The following is a 25,058-nucleotide window of genomic DNA, read 5'->3' as shown; positions in this document are numbered from 1 at the left end:
AAATTTTACAGTAATATTTTTATAAGATTTATAATCACTCATAAATCCTGTTTTACGTAGAAAAGTTTTACCTAACGTTATTTTTTTTAATAGTAGTAACATTACGAATTGTCAAAAGTTTGAATTAGGTAATAGCGGCTCTTTAAATATGTAATGTTTTTATAACGTCCGGGGCAATTAAATAAAGGAACAAAGCCGAAAAAACAATGAAGGAATACTGTCTAATTTACAACAAATTCCCTTACATAAAAGGAACTGTCATTTTGAGATATACTGTGAAATCGCCATATCTTAACGTTTTAGGCTCTACAATCAATGCCTAAGACTAAAAACGCTATAAAAACAAGGCTTTATATTAAAAAAAAAAAAACTTTTCTTTGAAACTATTTATATGATTCTATTTCAATGTCACGATATTGATAATGTTTACTATGTTAAACTATCAAATGTGTGATAATTAAAATAAAGTATTACAGCATACATTGAAACAAAATTAAACAATTATCGGCTTTAATTCGCGCCACGGAGTCTAGATTTTTATTTATTTATAATAACAGGCAGGCAGCCTGGTAACTAATGGTATCTTAAGGCAGAACAATAACTATACAAAGTTACAAATAAATTATGTGAATGATGACATTAAAATATAAAATACTAGTTGTAAACTTGTAAACCGGCTTCAACATTTTACATTACAACATTGACAGCCTTTAAATTTCCCACTGCTGGGCTAAGGCCTCTTCTTCCTTTGAGGGGAAGATTTGGAGCATATTCCACACCGCTGCTCCAATGCGGGTCGGTCGATACACATGTGGCAGAATTTCGTTGAAATTAGACACATGCAGGTTTCCTCGCGATGTTTTCCTTCACCGCCGAGCACGAGATGAATTATAAACACAAATTAAGCACATGGAAATTCAGTGGTGCTTGCCTGGGCTTGAACCCGCAATCATCGGTTAAGATGCACGCGTTCCAACCCGCGGCTCCATTCGCGTTTTAATAGTTGGTCTACTCATCCTTGGAGTTGAAACTTGCTTCATAACAAATTTGGCCTTGAAAGACAGACAGACAGACAGTTTTATCGCATTTATAATATTGTTATAGATTAGTATAGATTACTATAAAACAATTTCTGCCCGCGGCTTCAACCAAGTGTAAGGGAGGGGTGAGGTGGTGGGGTCAGATGCTCGGAATTTGAAAAAAAAAATCAGACAGATTCAAGCATATACAATAACACAATTAAAAAAAACATATGAACTGCCGGCCAAAAGTTAAAGACCGCATTTAAACTGCATAATTATCTGTCAATTGTAATAAAATCCCATAAGATAAATCAAAGAAATGCGCACCTGCATATTCTATTGTTAATATCGAATATTTAAAGAAGACATTATTTTATTTACTTTCAAGATAGTTTTATAACTAATTCAATTTGTGATTAAATAAATAAAAATATCGATAAAACGAACATCACTACACAAGAATAGCAGCTGATCGAAAACGGATGCATTTATGTTTCGGACTATTTATACTTTCATCTGGATGTAAGTCAAGTGCGAGCCGGGTTTATTCGCTTACACAAACATATTATTATAGCCGAATGGTTGATTTCAATTCAATTTGATATTCAAAATGGCCGAATGTTATTTATATTGTAATGGTAAGTCTAATATTTGTTTGTTTGTACGTAATCTCCGGAACTAATGATCGAATTCTAAAAAACTTTTCATTGGTAAAAAACTTCAATATTTCTGAGTGCTATAGATAATTAATTATATTTATAACATGTATATTAGCTGAGGTATAAGAATTATTGTCTAACAAGTCGGAAAGAAATACCTCTTAGAAAAGAATGTCTCTGGAAGAGAAACCTGGTCGGGTCGCTTTTAACTTATAACTAATTTTTGTATTAACATTTTCTATAAATATCGGATTGAAAAGCAATTAAATCCGACAAGATATTCGAAAGGAAACGAAAATGTGTTTTTTTAAATAATATTTGCCGGCACCGCAGAGTAATTATAATTGCTAATTCGTTAACTTAATACAATTTTATTAAAATTCAAAATTAACGAAATTTATTAATAAGAAACTCATTCAACTCAACATGAAAGATCGTTCAACAGAATCAGTTCAGTATTCACTGTATATTCCGTAGTTCGTAATTTTATACAAATTTTGAAATCTCTCACTCGTAAATCGTTACAAAAATACACGAAAGTATTTTATTTTCAAAAGTGCATTAACACGAACGCATCAATCAACACGTCAAATGCAATGGCGGCTGAAATGCACGGGAATATTTCGTCGTTTTTTTTTTATTTATATCACACACACATCACATGCTATTCAGACGATAAATGAATAATCTAAAATCGATATATGTTTCTTATCTTTGTTTACATTAGTTCACTCACTCTTTGCGGGACAAAGAGTGAGTATAAATAATATATTGCTTGTATTTATTATAGTCTTAGGTACACATTTGCATGTTTACTTACAAAAGGTTGTTTTCGTCGTGTTTAGTTAAACTTTGATTAGAAAAATACAGAGTAATCTTTTATTAAACAATATTAATTATTATAGATCTTCAACATAATTGAGAATTTATTCAGCACTAGTTACTTTTTTTTAAGTATGAAATAAAAAACAAATATAATTTAGACCACAGAGTAGTAAAACACGATATTGAAACATTAATGGACGTCTCGACATATCTTTTACGACTTTGTTTTTGATCATAAAAACGCAACGAGATAGATGTATTTTTTATATTACTAATAGTTGGCAGTTTTGGGATTTCATTGAGTTTAAAAAAAAAAAAAAAGAACAATATATACGTTATTCAAGTAGCACTAGTCAGTCATGTCGTGTTATAACTTTCAAATGTAGATCATAACGAGAGGAATCGACAAGAAACTCAGTGGTTACTCGTCTTCATTCATCAAAATATATTTGTAATAAATTACACAATTTTGTATTTGTGTATTCCTTATGATAATCAACGGATACTTCCTCGAAACTCGTTATATTGCCCTGTGCAGTATAAGTCAATTTATAATATTGTTTAAACTTGAACCGAGATGGCCCAGTAGTTAGAACGCGTGCATCTTAACCGATGATTGCAAGTACAAACCCAAGCAAACACCACTGAATCATGTGATTTATTTGTGTTTATAATTCATGAAACCTGCATGTGTCTAATTTCATTGAAATTCTGCCACACGTGTATCCACTATTGGAGAAGCGCGATGGCTACTGGAGAAACTGAGCATTCTTCTTAAATATTTACAGTCTGTTTCTTTACTTTTTACTTGAGTTTTAAATATATTTACTTGTATGTGTGTCGGTTTAGTTTAAAATGTAGTTTTATTCGAATCACAATATCACGTTAATAAAAAAATACTACCTACGCTATACATTCGTTCCGCTCACTCATTAACTACTATCGTGAATATATTTTTATTTCATGAAATGAAAACAAACATCTTATCGTAGCATTAGTCACAGCTAAACACTATAATCGGCACGCAAAACATCGCAAACTTTTTTTTTAAATATCACAAAACTACGTAAATAAATAACGTAGAAGCGATCTCTCCCGCATTATTTATAAACCCGCGGCGCAGGATACAATTTCGGAACGTATTTCGTCTTTGACAGCGCGCCATGTTCAACTTCTTCAAAAGAAAAGGCGGGAAGGCCGAATCGTCGCCCGAGACCTCACGGAGACAGCCGAGCGACACCAAACCATCCTCAGTCGAAGCTCGCGCGCCGCGAAATCACAATGACGTAACGAACGAAAAATCGGTTCCACGCAAAGATGTAGTTAACCTCTTAATACCGGAGACTGATTACAATCAAAGGACCGGCGTCAGCGCCATATTACAAATCATGGCGGGCAAACGGAAAAGGAACAAAAGAAAACGGGACTACAAAATCGAGAACGATACCAAACGATGCAGCGACGCGACGCCTACGCCCGCCGAAAATAATCGAGACGCGCCCCAACCGTCCGACGATCCGGCCGACTTCGTTAAAGCACTCGTGCTGCAAAAATACGCAAAACCCGAGCCGAAACAACAACTAGTGTCGCTAGTCTACCTATCGAACGAGCAAGATTTGGAAGACAAGCGACATGCGGAGGCTTTGCTGCGCGAGATCGCCAAAAGCATCGATTGCACTATCGACAAATTAAATGAGAAGCAAATGGGAACCGCGGACAGTAGGGTCGCGAAGGAAGCGCCGGCTTACGAGACAGTCGAGAACAAACCCATCGAGACATACAAAAATAACCTTAAAGGTGAACTAGAGAAGTTGATACAGGACGAGAACAAAGACGAGGACGCGAGAAGCGACAAGGAGAGTTCAGAATCGCCTGCGACCAGGAAGTCGAATCTGAAACCGCCGCGCTCGGACAACGAAGGTTGCTCGGATGACGATCGTTCTGACAACGGAAAGAAACGCGTTACGTTCAGAAAACACATAATCTTCGACGATGGCGAACAACAAACAGACGAAGAAGTAGATTCATCATTCGAATCTCTTACTTCCGAAGAAGCTGACTATCTAGAAGATTTGCCGGATAACGACGAACTTCTAGGTGGTTATGTTGTTTCTAAAAATGAAAATAAAACGGTAATAAATGTTAACCAAACTGAACCAATAATAAAAGTTGAGTGCGTTGATGACTTGCGACGAATAACTAGTGAAAATAGTGACAGTGGATTCATAGAAGGTGATAAGAATGAATCGGGTGATGAAACTAGTGATGTTAAGAGTATCGCTGAGAGTGAAGGGGAGAGTGAATCGGAGGAAGAGATTGAGGAGATTGTCGAAGAGATAGAAGAAGAGAGCGAAGCAGAAATCGTTGATGCAGACGAAGATGTTAATGCAGAAGAAACGTGAGTAACAATATCAATTATATAAGGTATTTAATTAGACATAGAAATTAAAATTATACAATGTTGGTGACGTGATGACTAAATTGATTTAAAAATACATAATCCATAGCGTACACAGTAACATAGTACCATAAAACTTCTAGATCTTACTAAAATGACTCTCTCATTAACTATACAATTCTTACAACCCCCCAAAAACATTGTATAGCGGTTTGCAATCCTTTGTGCATTACAAATATCAAATATATGTTACTATGTTCCACTGTACAATGTTTATTAATATCGACGGAATTCAAACAATTTACAGACTATCCGTCTAAGGATTCGACCTCGATTAGTCTCATATGCTTAATAGTTTTCAGGAAAATAAATTTTAATTGTACATATATATAAAAAACAGACTAAACTAAATTAAACTTGATCGAGTATGTGGAACTGGCTTAAAATGTAATGGAAAACACCTTCTCTTTCCTACATAACTGTTAAGACAGCACTGTTTAACAAACCGCCCCTTTAACAGCAAACATGTAATTAGGAAGCAACTCATCTTCATACAAAATAATACCGGTATAGAACTTTGTCAGTTCACGCCTCTCACGTATGCTTTGTCTTGGAAAATCTATTTACGGTAGATATTAAAAAAGTCATACGGGCGTCAAAATAACGCGTCATATTTTATTAAGCGACTACGTAAAATATACAGAGATGATATGTCTTTGTTTGTATATAAAGTAAATTCGAAACTAAAGATTCAATCGAAAAAATGTTTTTGCTGGTAGAAAGTTATAACACTAGAATATACATTATTTTTTTACTAAAAAAATGGGTTGCGAGCTTCAAATAATGTCAACTCAGTACTACTTGGTCACGATTTTTTTCGTTAACGGTATGATTCCAATTCGAAGTTGCAAAGGTATTAAGCCATACAACCTGATTAAAAAAAGCAAACTATAATTTATTATTATTAAAACATATAGAACAGGATATCCAAATAATTAACATTTTTAAAATCAATAAGTAGGTTATTTGGACTTTATTTTTCATTTGTTTACATTTTGTACGCCATTGTTATGAACTCTGTGGCACAAAGATAATCTAACAAAGTGTAAACAATGAACTGTCAGACTAATCTAACATGTCAGAACGCATTGCATATTGAATTTTTTAGTAAATCCTTTTTAATATTGACGATGAGTGTTATGATTTTAACGCAAATGTACTTTTAAACGTTTGTGTTCTACATTATTTTTTTTTTATTTTTAAATTTTGACAAAGGTATTGATTTTGTCAGCATTACGAAATGTAAGCAGAGTTTTAGAAATAATATAACAGTAAACTGTATCATTCATTATATAGATATATAAATAAATACCTCATCTCTTGTATCGTGGTACCATCAAGCTACTCCACTGCTGGTTAAATACGACACAAGTTAAGTTTTTCGCAACGTTTTAACGAGAACTTAAAACGTAGATTGGGTATGTATTCGAACCCGCACAACTTCTACCCTCTGACTCATTTTGTCTCTGAGAATAATGACTTCAAGCTTATCCGAACTGAGTTCTCAACACGCGACCAGAACTTTTCAAGGTGAAACATTGACGCACTAACGTCTTGAATCATGACTTATTTGTAATTATCTAAATAATCCACGCGACTGACGTCTAATGTTACACTGTGCTTAATTAAAATTTATTTTTAAATTATTTAGGCTGTAAAACTTGAACCTCGAACATTTTTTTTTTTTTAATTCTAATTTCCTTGATGTCTATTGATTGTCAATGTCAATCAAAAATACATATACACCCAATTTCAATCGAAGTAGTAATAAAGATAAACAAACTCAGCTATATTGTGTACTACTAAGAGTTTATGATCGATTCAGTCATCTTTATTAATACAACAACACTACCAAAATTCCGATAACAGTTTCGTCGACGTTCAAACCGCCATTTTTTCGCAAATCTTATGGTTGGAATAGAGTATAGAGTAATGTATGCATTGATATAATAATATCCATAGACAAATATACGTTTGCATCGCTCCACGTTAAATTATCGGCGCGCATGTATATTACTAGTGGCACTCAATATATAAATTATCACCTCGATTCGATTAACATACGACAACAAAAAAAGGTACAAATTAGATCATATTTGTTGACGAACGCCGATAAGTTAAATAGGAGTGAGTGAATAGACCTATATGTGTTTCGGAGGGTGTGACAGAGACAAAGTGCGTTCAGTTCAGTTGTCATCGCTTTCGTCATTACATTCCTAAAGCAAAGTTACAGATTTTGGACTAATAGCTCCTTCTCTTTCTAGCACTAGTAAATATCTGAGTTGGCTAATAATTTGGCTAAGGCCCTCTCGTTGATAGATACACTTGTGACAGCATTTCATCTACACATGGAGGTTACCTCACGATGTTTTCCTTCACCGCTGACCACGAGATGGAATTCAGTGCTCTGATTCTCGGCTCCCATTTTTTTAACTCCTTAGAAACAGAGTGGTGAGCGTTAATGGGAGTCATTCAAGCCATTTATATTTCTTTTATCGGCTATATCACAGTATCTCTCATGCATAATTTTTGCGATACTTTAACCGTTTACGCATAGCACGCAACGGAAGCTCTCAAAAGGAATAATTTACCGCTATTGCAACATTTTTCATTGATATTTCGCGTAGTATATACTCTATGGCCGTCCTCAATAATTGGGCTATCAAAAACTAAAATACTTCAGCTTAATCATACGAATATGTATAGTATATATTAGTTTATTATTATTCAGCATAACCTTTAGTATTAATCCAGTGTTTAAAATAGATTACACAATGTTGTCCCGTATAACAAATGTGAGTTCGTTCATTTGTGTCGCTGTCTCAGCTATTCAACCGAACATTATAAATTTTGCTCAATTATTGTATAGACAACGTCATTGGACATAAACTAGTATTCACAAAAACCTACCCCCCCCTACCCGGGGACAAAGCTCGGGCGAAAACAAGAATTGCTATAAAGTCATTCTGAAAAAGAAAATGGTCGAACTTTCATAACGTAGAGCGCATTTTTGCTACAGATTTTCGGACGATTGATTCACTTGTACAATAAGCTTTATTGCTAATCTCTATTATTAGACAAAAACATGGTTATGGGAAGAGATTGACTTCTGACGCACAGTTCATACTAGCTCGGTAGTCAAGGCTGTAATATTAAGATATATTAAAATAAAATTAATAATATAGTTATTATTATTATTTATTCATTTTTATAATTATGTTTTACTTTTATTTACAAAAAAAAAAAATAAAAAAAAAAAAAAAAAAAAAGTTACTGTACATATCATGACCGTGTGGAATGGTTGCAAGCATTTCCACTGGGCAAGTAACTAATCAGCCCTTTTGTCACCAATAGAGGCAATAAGGCGAGGTGTTTTACTTTTAATTAAGCCCTTTGCCGTACTACTCTAAGGTCCAAGTGTTTCAACTGCATTTATTATTATTAAAATTGAACGCAGCCTATAGATTAATACAAGGTAACACATATCAAATTTGAACGCTACGCGCCCATTTTAGACGTCAATTTGATCCATCTTCAAATTGATTTATGTTTACTGCACCGCTCCTTCAATTTATAACGTCATCCATTTAGTCTAAAATCGTTCTCAATAAATGGACTACAAAACGCCAAAAAATATATACAAGAGTACTTTATAGTATAAACTGTCTCTGCTTAAATTGTTCGTATAGTTTATCGCAATCGAATCGAAAAATAATTGTGTCGTTTGTTTTGCTATTCTATAAACGCAACGATCTTATTGCGATTCGGTCAAATTTGAATCGGAATACAATCGAAATAAATAAGTATAATTCGTGTTCAGTTTAAACGGAGGTTAATTTTTGTGATAAGTTAGCAATATTGGCTTCCTGATGTCGTATAGCCCAAAATATTTCTCAACTAATGGACTATTTTAAACCACGTTTTTGACGAGTTTATCGCTGCAAGTACATAAAGTAACTTACTATTAATAGTATATTTTTATTGCGATTATCAAAATCGCCGGTCCAGAAATACATGGGAGACTGGAAATAATTGCAGCAAATTAAAATATGTGTTGATAATCAATTTGTTTCTTTTCAATATAATAACTATTCACAAGCAAAACAAATTGCGTTAAATCAAAGGAATTTGCTAGCATTCTTGCCATCATCAGGTTTTATACACACAGGAATAATTTACCTTTCAACTAGTAAAAAGGTTTAGATCATAAGTTTTGATTTTGATCGAAAATTAGCCCCTACATACATACAAATTAATTTTGTCTTTTAAATAATAATAGTATAGATTTTTAAGTAAATTGTAATTACTAACCTGTCGCTTATAATTGCTTCGTATCTTCGTCTAGTGTCATTGAAGTACGTCACGGCGGAACTTGCGTATACTGGCATCTATCACCAGTACCAATAATGCTCTCTGTACTGGTTAAACTCCTTAATGTTACTGGGAGGGGGCATAGCGCCGTATCCTTCTTCAATAATTTGAGCAAAATGGAAGTATCTTGTCCGAAAAAGTCTTCCCTCGTCTTATAAAATTCACCGAGAAAAAAAAAACCCATTGAATCCAAGAGCAAGTTTATAAACGAATATTAAAATTTGTTGTGTTTAAATTTCAAGGTTTTTCCGAAACGTGCTTTCGTTCATGAAACAACGGAACTGATATAATGTAAATAATTCAACATTTATAATATTTATTTACAAATAATCACGCATGGCACACGGCCAGCGTTGAAAATTAATGGATAAAAAATCGTATGCGTCATTCCGTGTGCAGACAAAGCTATTCCAAATGTTTATCACTCGTGGCTGTATAGACATGTACGGTTACAGGCTCTGTACTCGATACCCTGTATCCTATCATAAATACATATATACTTTGTCTGTCATAATCATTGACTTGTAAATATACTATTGGACAAGCTGTTCAAAACTAAAATTGTGTCAGTGACGAAATGGAAAGAAAACGGCAGGGGGGGGGGAGGTTAGTTCAGATGTGGCACAATCGTTTTTATATTTTTCTGTTTGTCTCTGAGAGGAGTATATTAAATTGTTTGATTCGATAATGGTTAAATATAAAAAAATAAATTAATAGTTTGGTCGTGGATTGAGAAATTTTATGCCCGCAGAAGACTTTATTGTTTTCCGATAGAAGAATTAAGGTGTTTAAATATTGACGGTTCAACAACGCTTTATTGGAAAATTTGTTTTGAAACTCGAATAAAATATATTTGATTTGGAATACGGCATATTTGTAAAAATTAATTTACTTTTTATTGTTTTCCGCATTTGGCATATCTATTTTAAGTAAATATACTTAAAACTTATTTAACATCCATGTATAATCTATACATATCAATGAAATAAAAAAAAAAACATTCATAATATATCAAATGAAATTTATGACGCATAAATTTCTATCAAATCAAATTAAATATACACTTGCACAAAACAGCTCTTAAATTCACTTCTGTATCGTATTTCCACAAAATAAATTTAATCAAAAAGCTACTGGTTACATAATCTATCCAAAAGAATCGACTTGAAACTCAGTAATTACTCATTTTAATGATTTTTTCATATATATTAGAGTCGAAGCTCACTTCCGTCCATAGACATTGGAGTGTATAAAATATTAAACAGGCCTTGCATTTATGTTATCATCACACTAAGGCAAAGTTTTGGTATAAGTGAAAAAAAAAACATATTGTCTATGAAAAAATCTTAATGTCTTTGATTAGAGTAACTGAGTTTCTTGCCGGTTATTTCCGGTAGAATCAACATTCCACATAATATAGTTTTGTAAGGTGACGATTCAAAAGTGCTTGTAAAAGCCTACTTGAATAAAGTATATTTCCGTTGATTTTTTATACATATAAATCAAATACCCGTCACTGCCTCTGTCTGAAATACAAAAAAAAACCGAATCGATTTTTTCCGGTTTTTATCAATGGTCGAAGTGATTCATGAGAGTACGAGTAATTAATAAATATATTAATTATACATTATTATATAAAAGTTTATGAAGAACCTTATTCTACCCAAGCGAAGCCGGAGCTTAAACCCAAAAAAATTTTTTTTTGTGGCGTTTATTTGTGCCGAGAGGACACAGATTATTTCGCAAATGTCACGTACGATGGAGAAGACATGATAGAGATTGAGTGGGACGGTCGAAATTACAGGCTCAATTTAATTTAGAAGGCATATTATCAGACTCTTTGCAAACCTTAAACAACACAAAAATAATTAATGAGATAAATGCAAATTGTTAATAAAATAACATATAAGAACAATCGCAAAACTATTTACAACTTGATTTTATTACGCTCAATATATTTACATACAACTAAACACAAATATTAACAAACATTCAACACGACGATGTTCTCCCTTCTAAATTGAGGAACTTAACTTATATGGGATGGAGGAGTTTGGGACAAGAGAACAGTATATAGGATAAGGAACCTTCCTCTAGGCCACATTCACATACCCCGAGAACCCCCTCTAGGTGTTGGAGGCCCGCATAGGCGGGCCGACCGTCAGGGCGTCACGGTAGCATGCGCAAGCGATCCCGTGGCGCCCGCCGAAAGACGGAGAGGGTACCGCTGGTTTTTTAGTGGGTAAATGGCGTACCTGGCGCCCTCGGCGTCCAGGGCTCCGGGGAGTCCCACACACCCCCCCACCTTCCATCACGTGGGGGAAGCGCGTAACGCGTTTTTCCAGCGAGAAAAAAAAAAAAAAGGCCACATTCATACAAAGAGTGATCTCTTAAATTAATCAAAAATCGTAATAATAATAATAACGTACTAGAAAATAACAGATACAGGATATACTGGGACAGAATCATAATCACAGATAAAACAGTACATTTCAACAGACCCGATATCACACTACATGACAAAACTAATAAAACTGTGTATCTTATTGACACAGCTATCCCTAACACTCACAACATACAGACAACAATTTCGGAAAAGCTCAGTAAATGTCAAGACTTAGGCATAGAACGGAAGCGTCCAGCTTTCCATAGTCATATCAACTGGGGTCGTACCCAAATGCCAACAACGCAGCCTTGATATGTTACAGGTTCCTCATCACTAATCATTTACTCCAAATAGCAATAGTCCTCAATACTTGCTGCCTCACCCGTGAGTTCCTTACGACTTCATTCATCTCAGCTGCTGATACCATTACCCAGCTCCTACTAGCGCTTGGCTACGGTCCGTGTGTTTTTAGTTACCTCATAAGAGAAAAAAAGTAAAACAAAATAATAATAATAATTGCATATATCTTGTACGGTGACGATGGAGAAATATATTCAGAGACATATATTGAATAAACTCCTAATCCTCGATAGAAGAGGCTAATAAACTGTGGGACGTTAACAAAATATTGTACTGCTTAATATAATCCAAATTAACCTAAATCCAGAACGGAATCCACACGAATTTAGCGCTCGGAAATGGGTCAGAGAAATAATGCATCGTTAACTAAAACTAATATTTCATTGCACTGGCATGGATTGTTTCTATAATCTTTAAAGTTATTTAATAACGAACTGGTGTAACGATTAAGATTCAGGAACACACACAAGCTAAAGGCCGTCTAATCTTAAATTACATTTACAAGCAAACTATGTTGGTAACTGCCAAACGACAGTGGTTTTTTAACCACAACAGCGCGATTTTTAAGACATTTTCTGCCTCGCACAACTACTCTGTGGAACCAGCTTTCGCCGGCGATTTTCCCGAACCGATAAGACTTGGGAACCTTCAAGAAAAGCGTACTAATTTCTTAAAGGCCGGCAACGCACTTGCAAGGCCTCGGTGTTGCAGATGTCCGTGGTGGTAATCGCTTTCCATCATGTGAACGAGCAGGACGTTTACCACCTATAACATAAAAAAAAACACTTTACCAAAACCTTGCAAATTCGGTACTGACATCTGGATTTTCGTGAATAACATGGGCATATTTATGAGAATGAGAATGATGCATTTGTTTCCAAGGATACATCGTGATCCACCATTGAACTTACTAATACTCCCATACACTGGGAAATGCTGGTCTTGTAGTTTACAAGATAGCAGGGAAGGTCCTAGGTTAGAGTGATAAATGACTGTCGAGAAACTGTCGCTAACTGTCTCCAGTTAGGATCGAAGACGAAGTGTGCGGGCAAAATGCTCGTAGGACCAATCCTACGCCTGATTTTTTTCCTGTCGTATCGGATTATGAGAGTGAGGGAATAGACAGTACACCAATCTTAATGCACACACTTGCACTTGTGCAATATACGCTGTGCAGTTGGCTGTTGCTCCTTGAGAATAGCTATCGTGGCAAAGCTCAGTAAGGACGACATCATTATTAGAAAAGAAAAGCCGAGAATTTCAACTCTCCCTTATTGACCAGACCCTTCCTAAAGGCCCTTATTGTACTCGTGTGAAGCCGTTAATCAATTTAGGCTAGTTAATTTTAACGTACATAAATTTAATTTGTATTTAGCATAGAATTAAATCTATTTCGCGTATCAATAAAGTTTATCAGTTTAGTTAACCTAAATAAAAATGATATTAATCTTCAAGCCGATTGGTATGTGAGTCTGTTTCTGGTCGTGTTTACGAAACGTATTCCTAGAACAAGATTTAGATTAAACTATATCCCATGAAAGTCTTAATGTAAACGATTGAAATTATACCAAAATAAACACGAATAGCAACGTCTTCAACGTTCAAGTATGTTCTGTGGTGCTATTTATTTATTTTAAATTTAGAATATATAAAGAGAATGCAAATAAATCATCTGTTAGTCTATGGTTATCATATATTAGCGTCAAAAGCGCAATGGTTTCCGGCCAAGCGATGTATAAAGTCACAGGATCGATCCTGACCCCTTGGGCTATAGTTATCCCCAATACTATATAGAAAAATTATTAATATTAGTAATTCCTGAATTAATTACGGGCATTGCTACAATTCTTTTAAAAAAATATTACGCTCTGTACGAATTCCTTACATCACCAATGCGCGACCAACCTTTGTAACTAAGATGTTATGTCCCTTGTGACTGTAGTTACACTGGCTCACCCTTCAAACCGGAACACAACTATTGGTACACACATTTGGCGGTAGAATATTTGATGAGTATTCAGTACATGGACGGAATTGCACAATTCCCTACCACAGATACGTACCACTCCCGAATAAATTACATCAATAATGGAAGTAAACTGAAATTAAGATATCCTAATCTCTTATTGAGATCGTTTATTAATATGTAATGTTTTGCGTCGTGATAAACCTGTGTCTTGTGATGACAGACTCTAAATTTATTAACGCGCGTGGTATTTGCCGAGTCTGATGTTCGTTGGTCATTGCACCTAACCTGAAAAAACTAGTATCAGCATTTTTAAATACTTCCAAAGAAAAATAAAAGAGGTATTCTGTAACATCAAACTCCAAACTCAGTGCACGGCACGATCGTGAAATGTCAAAGTGACATCGAATGACAGACACGGTGTGTGTAGCCTTATAATCTAGTCTAGACTAATACGAACTGAACCTAGAAACTGTTGAGCTTATTCTGTAAGGAAAAACTCGAAACTCACTATAGAAATAGAATCGCTAAATGTCAGAAAGTAATATGCGACAAAAGACTATAAAAAATATAACATTTAAAAGGTACATTGAAATAACGCATAGATCTATTCACTCACGAAGACGCGCCATTTTTAACTATCGTCGTGCATTAGTGTGAGTGACGCTCGTGCCTTAAAAAAGTCTTAGTGTGCGTGAGTTGACTAATTTAAGAACAAAGAAGAGAATTTAGCGTGAGAAGGCGTGCTTTCGCTAGTGAACAGCAGTGTGATTCTGTAAAAATTCACTACAAATCTCATTCGTGAAATATGTGATACGACATTGTGATACGTGTATCCTATAAATTTTATAATTATTACAGTCAGTCACACTTTGACATTACACGTTTTCTGCGCTGAGCTTCGAGTTTTTCCTAGCGGGAAACCTCGACAGATCGATATCGCCAGTAATCTTTCAATCTTTGACGAGTGAGTTCCTACAGAATACCACTGTCAATTGAGCAGTTTTGCATGTATCTTATACTGTAAATGTAGAAATTATTGGAAAATTTCAACGCTATTTCAAAGCAGCTTGCAAACCCCGCGCTGTTCCGGATCATTTCCAAACAGCAAAACCTCATAACTTTTGTTTGCTTCGACCCCCTTAAGATCTGCGACCTATGAGCACAAAAACTTTAATTCAATTTACTTTCAGGAAGGATCTCGTGACTCAGGAGAGCCGGTTCCAGTCCCAAGTGGCCGCGTTAACTGAGCTGGCGGACTCGAGATGTGACGAGGCTGAACGAGCCAGGGAACTGATCGTCTCTTACAGAAAAGATATAGAAGCGAAAGACCAGGAGATCGAACGTATGTTTCTTACAATATTTTTTTTTATATTAGGCCGACCGCCACGTGGAACACTTATTGGCAACCGCCCATAGACTAGCGTTGAAATAAATATTAACCACTAGTTGTCGCCCGCGGCTTCGCTCTCGTTTAAGAGGTTGGTTGTCATGTGATGGGCAAAAAAGTAGCCTATGCCCTTCCTTGGAGTTCAAGTTTGTTTCATACCAAATTTCATCAAATTCGGTCCACTGGTTTGGCAGTGAAAGAGCGACAGACAGGCAGACAGACAGAGTTACTTTCACATTTATAATATTAGGTATAGAAGTATAGATACCTAACATCGCAAATGCACCACCTTTGGAACTATGGTGTCCCTTGTACTGACTCACTCACCCTTCAAACCAAATCACAATAATACTCAGTATTGCCGCTGAGATAGAATATGTAAGATTAAGTAATAAGATATACCTTTGTACAATCCAGTCTGGGTTTGTACCCACCACCAAGTGGTACCAACTAATGCCTATAAGTTGCTATAAAAGTCAAAAGTCAACGGCTACAGAAAAGGATTCCGCCCTCACCCACCTCCCACGGAAATTGCAATTGTTGAACGAATCTAGTATTAATTAACACAATTGCGACTTTTTAAATTGCTTATCTGGCTCATAAAGTCATAACTAAAACTTCTTTAACGGCTCATTAATTATAACACATTCCTGAGTTACCCGTAATCTTGGCACGATTGAATAAATAAATAATATAAACACCCACTAAGAAATTGTAATATAATTTTAATACATAATTTCGAGAAAATTAATTATCAGTTTTAACGCTCTCTTTAGAAGTAAATTTAGTTAAAACAACAAGATGAGTTAGGCGCAGTGACTACGCGCTTTCCGAAATATGGGAGTGTACTCATTTCCGACTTCCAGTCTCCGGGCTGCTGACCTTTTAGATCTGACCTGGGGCTTGAACCCAGGACGTCGAGATCTGCCGCAGATCATCTGCGGCTTCATATCAAACCACGATAATAATGAGGCAGTCACATATATATATATAAATCAGTCACATATAGAGACACACATATAAATCATACGATTGTTAGATAAATAATACTTTAGAATCGTTAATCGTCGTTCTACAAGATTAAACTGTCAACGGTGCGGAATATATCCAGGTTTCTTGGAAACTACCCATAAACGCGTTTCTATAATAAAACTCCGCATAAATTTGAAGTTTTGTAATAAATAAATTTATTAAAATAACATTTTAACAAATAATGAAGATTACGTAATACACCACAACGATGACAAGAAGCGTGGACATTGTATTTATAAAAAAATACGTTTAGTTGGTGATGTAGTTCGATTTATTGTAAAAGATGAATTACTTGGTTTTATACTGGTTCTTTCAATCTTCATTTTGAAATGATGAAAGTTTTACATTTTATACCAGGCTAAGTGCATAAAGTAATTGACCGTATCCCGAGACCTCCTGTCCTTTTTAAGAGTGGATTCAGAGTTTACACCACCACGCAACTCGCTGTTCCAATGTGATACCACTACCACACGTGTTAAATTTTATCGGACACATGTTTCCTTACGAAGTTTTTCTTAAATGGGACCGAACGTAAAGTATGTATGAATGTAGAGCTAAACCCCAAGATTAAGAACTGAGAGGCCGTAAGTTTAGACGAAATCGTTGGCATTTAATAAAACATGATTCCAACGTAAATTCTATAAACGACAATATTTTCGATGTGCTTAGTGACGTCGGCAAAGATGTAAGTTTATAAAAAGAGCTTATGGAGCTCAATGATTCTAATATTTGAAATGTAAAACAGATCTTTAGACCTTTCCTAGAGCCAATGAAATAGCTAAGCAACGTCCAGCTCAAAACAAATTTAATTACTTGTTTTATGTTTAACATAAAAATAGACAACCCTCCCAATAAAAAAAAACTTCCGAAATCGGTTCATAAATGACCGATGGGCATTACCGTCTTTACCCGAGGGCACACGGGGCACTTGCATCTTGAGAGGGCCCCGAAGAACCGACAATTTCATTCACACGTTTGTGCTCACGTTGACTGCTATGTATATTTTCGAAATTGTCATATTTGTAAGAAATAACAAAAATATTTGTCAAAAGGCTAGTGACGATAGTCGCTATTAAAAGCTATAGACGTGCTCTTCATGATAGAAATAGTTATACTATAGCCCTAAGATTGTCCAACCAATCAGGTTCCTACGAATTTGCGCAAATTACCGTTTATTTGAAATTATACTCAAGGCCTGGCTATAAGCAAATCTGAGGATAGGTTAGAAGCCCCTTTTATGGAGACTGGTCATAACATCACTACGACCCACGAAGCGAAACGTGCGAAGCAGCTAGTGCACTGATCAATATCAACCCAGTATGTCTGTGAACTACTAAAAAATTTCCATATGATTTTCACTAATACACAGTCACGAGAAAAGTTTAGATTGACTGATTTGACTGGCAGCTTTACATGACTATATAAATGATTTATAGGGACTCAAATGCTACTCGTACGAAACCGGGGCGATAGCTACTATATTCATAAAATATATCGTTCAATTCTCTTCGCATTGACGCAAAGATTCTATACAGCAATAAACCTTGAGTAATTCCTCAAAATAAAACAGAAAATCAGCAAGACGTGGCGCTTAACAAAGGTTTTATTTTTAGTTTTACAAAAGGAAAGCGAACGCTTGATATACGATGTAGTGACATTAAAGTAGACGGTCAGAGACAAAGATTAATATGGACTTTTATATCTATACATATAATAAAATTGGAGTATCTGTTTGTAATATTAAAATATGGACACGGTACATGTACCGAAATATTTTTTTTTTCTGTCTGGTGTCTGTCTGTTTGTTCTGGGTATTCTCGGGTACGGCTGCACGGATTTTGACGGAACTTTCATTGGCAGACAGCTGATGTACTAGGAGTTAGGCTACTTTTATTTTTACATTTTTTTTTTATTTCGATAATCGTACTAATTTAGACTTTTATCTGACTTAACCTTGACCAGAAATTAAACGAATTCCAAAAATTCCTAAAGTACAAAGTGGATTTGTTTTATTGTCTGATTTGATGTCTGAATAAGACAGTAACAACAACAAAAGTAACAGCCTTTAAATTTCCCACTGCTGGGCTAAGAGCTCCTATCCCTTTGAGGAGAAGTTTATTAGCTTATTCCACCACCCTGCTCCAATGCGGGTTAGTGGATAAACATGTGGCTGAATTTCGTTGAAATTAGATACATGCAGGTTTCCTCATTATGTTTTCCTTCATCGCCGAGCACGAGATGAATTATAAATACAAATTAAGCTCATGAAAATTCAGTGGTGCTTGCCTGGGTTTGATCCCGTAATCATCAGTTAAAATGCACGTGTTCTAACCACTGGGCCATCTCGGCTCGTAACTACAGGCACAATCTTAATTCCCAAGATCAGCGAAGAAAATGCCAATCATTGTAAAAGGTGGTTAATATTCTTACACTATGTCTATGGACGGTTACTTGCCACCAGGCTATTCAATTGCTAGTAGACTTGGCTGGCCCTATTTAAGATAAAATAGTATACACAAATAATTATTTCTTACAATAATAACAATGTTTATTTTCAGAATTAAAATGCGACTTAGCAGCTGCGTACAAGGAGTCGGAGCTCGTCAGACAAAGAAGTCGATCGCTTGAGGAGGAACTGTCGGCTGCGAGACGATGCTCCGCGGTTTTAGCTGACCAATTACAGAGACGAATAGGTGAGAATAAATCCAAATGTTCAAGTTTAATTACTACCTGGTCAGAGCCATATTATTAGTTTTACACATTTTCTAAATACAGGGTGTTAAAATTTTGCAACGATTATTTCTAAAATTATAAAATCCTAGTTGTTACAAAATAGTTTAGTTAGTCTTATCGACAAGCGACATCATGGTGACGTATTGTTGTGGTGTGTAGGGATGTGGACGGTGGTGACCATTTAGCATCAGGTGAACCATTTACATATTACATAATAGGTAGATAGACAACACAATAAACAGACCTTTATATGTGATATAAAACAAATGGTTTTCCAGATGAGGCCAAAAAACAGCTACGATCAGAACTAGAAGATGCTCTCACACATCGAGCCCAGCTGGAGACGAAAGTCCAGGCGTTGGAGCGGGAAAAGGAAAGGTTGGAACAAGAGAAACTCCTGCAAGAGCAAAAGGCGAAAGAGGTATGACTAAGTCATTTAAAGCTAATATCATTCCTCTCAACGGTTGACTTGTCTAGTAGTATACATTGTACACTACTAGACAAACCGTGAAAATTATGTCACAGTGACGGAAAAGGGAAAGAAGGCGGGAGGAGAAGGTTCATTTAGTTCATTGATTAAGCCGAGACGATCGTGCAGACGTGTCACAATAGTTTCTATAGTCCTGTTTGTCTCTAGGAGTATTATATTGAAATTATTTGATTCGATAATGCTCTTCATTGTAATGATATTGTGTTTTATTATATTGATATAAATCAATCTATACTCTATACCAACAATAAGAGGAGGTAAGCCAAATAAACAACATTTGACAGCAAATTGACGCGATATAATTAGTCGAGAGCTTGATTAACCTTTATTATTCACTACGGATTTGCGACAAAATGGCGTTCTGAACGTCGACGTAATTGTTATCGGAATTTTGAAAGTATAATTTCAGTGTATATAAGTAGTTAAGTGTATTAAATAAAGATATAATAATCATAAACTCTTAGTAGTGCACAATATAGCTGAGTTATTAGCAACTCGCATTCAACGTATTTCTTTAATCTAAAACTATAAAATGTATTCAAAACACATTTGGCACTTGAGATCAGCTTGCACAGATTTCAATTCGTAACCTTCGTTTATAAGCTACGTATCGTAAATTTTGATAATTATGTATTTTAAGATCCAGATAAATAATACTTTGCGTGGTATGAACGTGATGTACCGGATAACGGAAACGCGTCATCCCTCGATGTTATTTGGAACATGTTGATCATATAAGCTTCCTTCGAATAGCATAAACAACGAATATCAGTAAATAACTAAAATTATGCTTTTTTTATCCAATAATTTTGAAATATAACGCAAATGCAACTTGCTATACTTTTTCAACCTTAAATTTTTGTGCACATAACTAGCTTCCCGACACGTCTTTACACGGGTAGAACAGCTCCAAATTGGCATGATTTTTCCAACATCTTCAATCACAATAGTTCAGTCAAATTATCACATCAAATTTAAGCAAAATTTTAATTAATTATACTCCTAAATCTTCCTCAGGCCTTTGGTCAAAATGTATATATACATAAATATTTATATATTCTCTCAAACATAGAAAGAGAATATAGAAGACTATGATTAAGATTCAAATTTATATTTTTGAAATTCAAGGCGTTAGAAGCAGCGGAAGAGAATACAGCGAAATGGCGCCAAGCTCACGAATCAGCGCGATCACAAGCCGCGTCGAGAGCGGAACGGATTCTGGCAGACTGCGAATGGAAGATGAGAGAGTTGGAGAAGAGAGCAAGAGATGCAGAGAAGGAGAAGAAAGAGGTATCAATTTTGTATATCAGATTTAAGTAATTATTTATTATGTCAATCTTAATTATTGTTCAAATAATGACCGCTTGGCAAGAATGCTTGCATTATTTTCACGTTAAAAATCTACGACAGGCAAAATTCACTGTCAATATTCCAACTGCTATGGAAGCAATAAATGAGATTTTAATTAAAATCTTATTTTGAACTATTCTCCAAATTAATTTAATTCTCGGTTTGACATTTAGTCATATTTATTTATAGAAATTTGGAAAACAACAACTTGCAAAAGACGGATTGGCGATACAAGAAGGCATTGCTGCTAGCATTCTTGAGACCATTCCATGCCATGATTTGTACAGTAGCTGTTAATTTTTAATTATGTAAATACGTTTTAAAATCGTCAATGGAAGAGATATTACTTAATTTACTTAACACAGTATCAGAAATGTGACATACGAAAGCATAGGAGAGAACTGATTAAAATAGACTTGCTTATTCTTAAAGACAGATTTTTTTAAATATTCTTTTAAAGTATAAGAAATTTCTGTTCGTTAATTATGTGTGCTTGCTTCGTTCAAGACCAAGTGTAATAAGATAAACGTGTTGAATTTCATTAATTTTCAGTTATCAGAATCCCTAGATCAGCTCAAATCAGCACCACCAACACCCTCCCACATCGCTGAACTCCAACAGTTGCGAGGCCTGGCTTCAGAACAACAGAGATCAGTACAGTCATTGACCCTGCAGTTGCAGAAAATAGAGACGAGGGAAGAAGCGTTAAAGTTGGAAGTACACAGGTTAAAGGATTTGTTGGAAAAAGAAGGGCAGATCAGGAAGGACAGAGAAGAACAGCATTTGCAGGTATTTTGCGCCCTTTAAACCCTTGTTCTCCACACAGATTTGTCAGATTTTTTTCTTTAATATTAATTACTAGCTCACAATTTGGAAAAATAGGCAACATATATGTTAGTAGACATAGCAATATCATATAGTTGACGAAATAAGTCGCATCGAAACTTTTATCTAAAATATTCTTCATAGGCAATGAATCGCCTGGAACAGCAGCATTCTGATAAAATATCAGCGCTCAGAGCGGAACACGCGGAAGCCGTCGCGAACTCCGCGAGCGCCCGCGCGGCGCTCGAGCGCGCGGGCGCCGAGCGCACGCGCGCCGCGCTCGCGCAGCTCCGCGCCGAGGCGGACCGGGACGCCAAAAACGCGGAGCGGAAGCTACGGGAACTCACCACGAGGGTAAGCGATGGCGTCCGCTGAGTGTGAGTGTGGTTAGAAATCTTTGTGTCTCACTAGCTAGTAATTCACTTACATGAGAAATCAAAATAAATAGGCCATTCACCAATAGCGAATACGTACAACATTTAAATTTAAAAACATAACATGTACCCACATATTTAAAAAAATATCAATAGCTTCAAACAAACTAACGAAACAATGCACAAGAATGCACAGAGTTATGCAGTCTTGGAAGTGGCAAAGACTATATAATTTTTTTTTTTTTTTTTTAAATATAACATTTGAGCAATTGAATGCTGTTATTGTGACTGTGCTCCTTCAAACATTAGAATCTGTTTACCGTAATTAGCTCCGTAGCTAGTCCTTATATTAATAATTAAAACTACCACTCGTTCAAGCAATACTTAGTAATGTTGACTTCTAATTTGAAGGTTGACTGAATAGCACAAGATAAATAACATCTAATTCCCAAAGCTTAAAGCGCAATGTCACTGAAAGAGATGACTAACATTCCAAACAATGCCAAAATCTCGCAGCACTTACCATCAGATGGTTAAGATTTAACAGTCACTTATTATTTGAAAATAAATGGAATTAATAATTCAATTTCAGTTCGAAAATCTCAAAGAGGTACTATCGTCCAAGGAGTCACAATTCGAGAGCGCCATAGCTGAGGCTAATAGCAAAGCTGACTGGGACATTCTGCAGCTCAGACATTTACTAGACAAGGCTGATATTAACTACGCGAACAATATTGAAGCGATGAACGAGAGATTTGAAAAGGAAAAAGGTGAGTCAACATCACTATAGGACGAATTACAAACGCATTAGACTAACATTTAAGCTAAGATATCTAAACATAAGTAGCGTAAGAAAACCGCCTAGCGATGAAAAAGTCGACCTCCCAGACCCATAGGGCTATTGACGTCCCCACTCCTAAATCAAGCTTTAAGGTGAATGAGAGGGGTAAATACATAAATAAATATTGGACAACTTCACATACATTACTCTGATCCCAATGTAAGTAGCTAAAGCACTCCTGTTATGGAAAATCAGACGTAACGACGGTACCGCAAACACCCGGACCCAAGACGACATAGAAAACTAATGAACTTTTTCTACATCGACTCGGACGGGAATCGGACCTCGGAGTGGCGTACCCATGAAAACCGGTGTACACACTACTCGACCACGGAGGTCGTCGAAAATTAGTACTTTGTAAAAAAATAACTATAAAATACAATTGGCGATCCATACGAACCGCTATACAATAATGCCTAGATCAGCTTAGCAATCCATAATCCTAAAAGACAAATCACATCCCTTCGAGGTAGACATTAACATTAACACCCACAGAGTCAAAGAAGAAAGTCATCATCGTAGCGTCTCATTAAATACTGTGTAGTCGTCAGTAATTCTAAAATTAAATGCTCCCAGGAAATAAAAGCACATGGAATCAACAAATAACGTTACTCCAAATAAAATAAAGGCACCCAAAGGAATTGACGAAAATTATTTATTTATACATAAAAATTTACAAAACAAAATACTTTTAGCTAGCATCAGAAAACCACCGAGGTTTCTAATAAATGCTAACATAGAGTTAAATCTAGGTTCTTTGTCTACGGAACATTAATGCCAGTTAAACATGTGTATAAATTATCATAACTAACTTAAATAGTATGATTTTATTTGATTATAATATTATTTTTAATTTGTCAATTAATATTGTAATGATTGAATTGTAAAAACTGTATAGATATTATTATAGCATATTCCCTCAAACAGACCCTACACGAACATAGCCTTTTAGTGAACTGTCAAATAATATAGATCAAAGACAAAATACGTTTAGACAATTTTTTAAAATTGTTATATTCCTAACAGTATTAAGACTTTCATTTTTTATTTATTTTAGACTGATATCTACAAACTTATTTAGACATTTTTTTAAGTCTGTGAATTAAAAAAAAATCAGGTAACCATTTAGGTAGAAAGTATAATTATACTTTCGACTTCGAGAGTCTGAAATTCGATTCCAGTGTATCTAAATGTTATTAAAATGTTACAAAGAAAACAGTTTATATATAATAAAAATTTGAATGTATTTCTTAAATTCCACAGAGTCATTAGTAAAAGAATGGTCAGAGAAACTCCAACAAGTTGAGCACGATGCGTCGATCGCGGTAGATGATGCGAGGAAACTTCTAGAAACGACTAGAATGACGCTGGTCGCGGAGAAGAATGATCAGATCAATAAGCTAAAGGAGAAACATCGACAGGAGATGGGTAAATATACATAAACAGTTTAATTTAATGGAGATATAATAATAAAACTGGCGTGATCGTTCTTTATGTCAATTTTAAGGAACTGTATCCAATTTTTTGAGCATTATGATGATTTATAGACTTCCACGTTTATCCTCTTCTTAATAAATAAATCATCTTAACCGATGATCTCGGGTTCAAACCCAGGCAAGCGCCACTGAGTTTTCATGTGCTTAATTTGTGTTTATAATTCGTCTCGTGCTCGGCGGCGAAGGAAAACATCGTGAGGAAACCTGCATGTCGTGGAATATGCTCCATACCTTCTCCTCAGAGGGAGAGGAGGCCTTAGCCCAGCAGTGGGAAATTTAGTGCGTTTCTAAACTATTCATCCAATTGTGATGAAACAATTGCGAATTATACCATGTACTGAGAAGGTTCCTCGTCCAAAAATGACAAGATTTTTCCTTTGTACGTTTGTCTCTCAACATGCACTTTATTAGCCTTTTTATACACGTGCGAAGACGTGAGTAGACGTGAGTAGACGTGAGTGAGACGTGTGAGTAGCAACT

At 35.4% G+C, this 25,058-nt stretch overlaps 1 protein-coding gene across 6 annotated transcripts in view; it reads left to right on the top strand.

The window, feature by feature from the left end:
• LOC113403263 (myosin heavy chain, embryonic smooth muscle isoform-like) overlaps nucleotides 1-25,058 on the top strand; it is a 60,179-nt gene that overhangs the window by 25,259 nt on the left and 9,862 nt on the right. For 3 of the 6 annotated variants that reach the window (XR_003369295.2, XM_026643735.2, XM_026643736.2), the window contains exons 1-9: nucleotides 3,596-4,904; nucleotides 15,241-15,392; nucleotides 19,028-19,162; nucleotides 19,481-19,623; nucleotides 20,821-20,982; nucleotides 21,595-21,831; nucleotides 22,012-22,221; nucleotides 22,834-23,011; nucleotides 24,346-24,510. Coding sequence is in view for 5 of the 6 variants with exons in the window: in XM_026643735.2 (XP_026499520.2) it covers nucleotides 3,670-4,904; nucleotides 15,241-15,392; nucleotides 19,028-19,162; nucleotides 19,481-19,623; nucleotides 20,821-20,982; nucleotides 21,595-21,831; nucleotides 22,012-22,221; nucleotides 22,834-23,011; nucleotides 24,346-24,510 (2,617 nt within the window). In the remaining variant the exon portion in view is untranslated. Of the gene's footprint in view, nucleotides 1-3,595; nucleotides 4,905-15,240; nucleotides 15,393-19,027; nucleotides 19,163-19,480; nucleotides 19,624-20,820; nucleotides 20,983-21,594; nucleotides 21,832-22,011; nucleotides 22,222-22,833; nucleotides 23,012-24,345; nucleotides 24,511-25,058 lie in introns of those variants that run through there. The other 3 variants (XM_064219743.1, XM_064219744.1, XM_026643733.2) reach the window with 2 other exon arrangements.

This window comes from Vanessa tameamea, chromosome 29 (assembly GCF_037043105.1).
Source record: "Vanessa tameamea isolate UH-Manoa-2023 chromosome 29, ilVanTame1 primary haplotype, whole genome shotgun sequence".
In the NCBI taxonomy this organism is placed as follows: domain Eukaryota; kingdom Metazoa; phylum Arthropoda; class Insecta; order Lepidoptera; family Nymphalidae; genus Vanessa; species Vanessa tameamea.
Note: the sequence above shows the minus strand (reverse complement) of the source record. Positions and strands in the feature narration are given on the sequence as shown.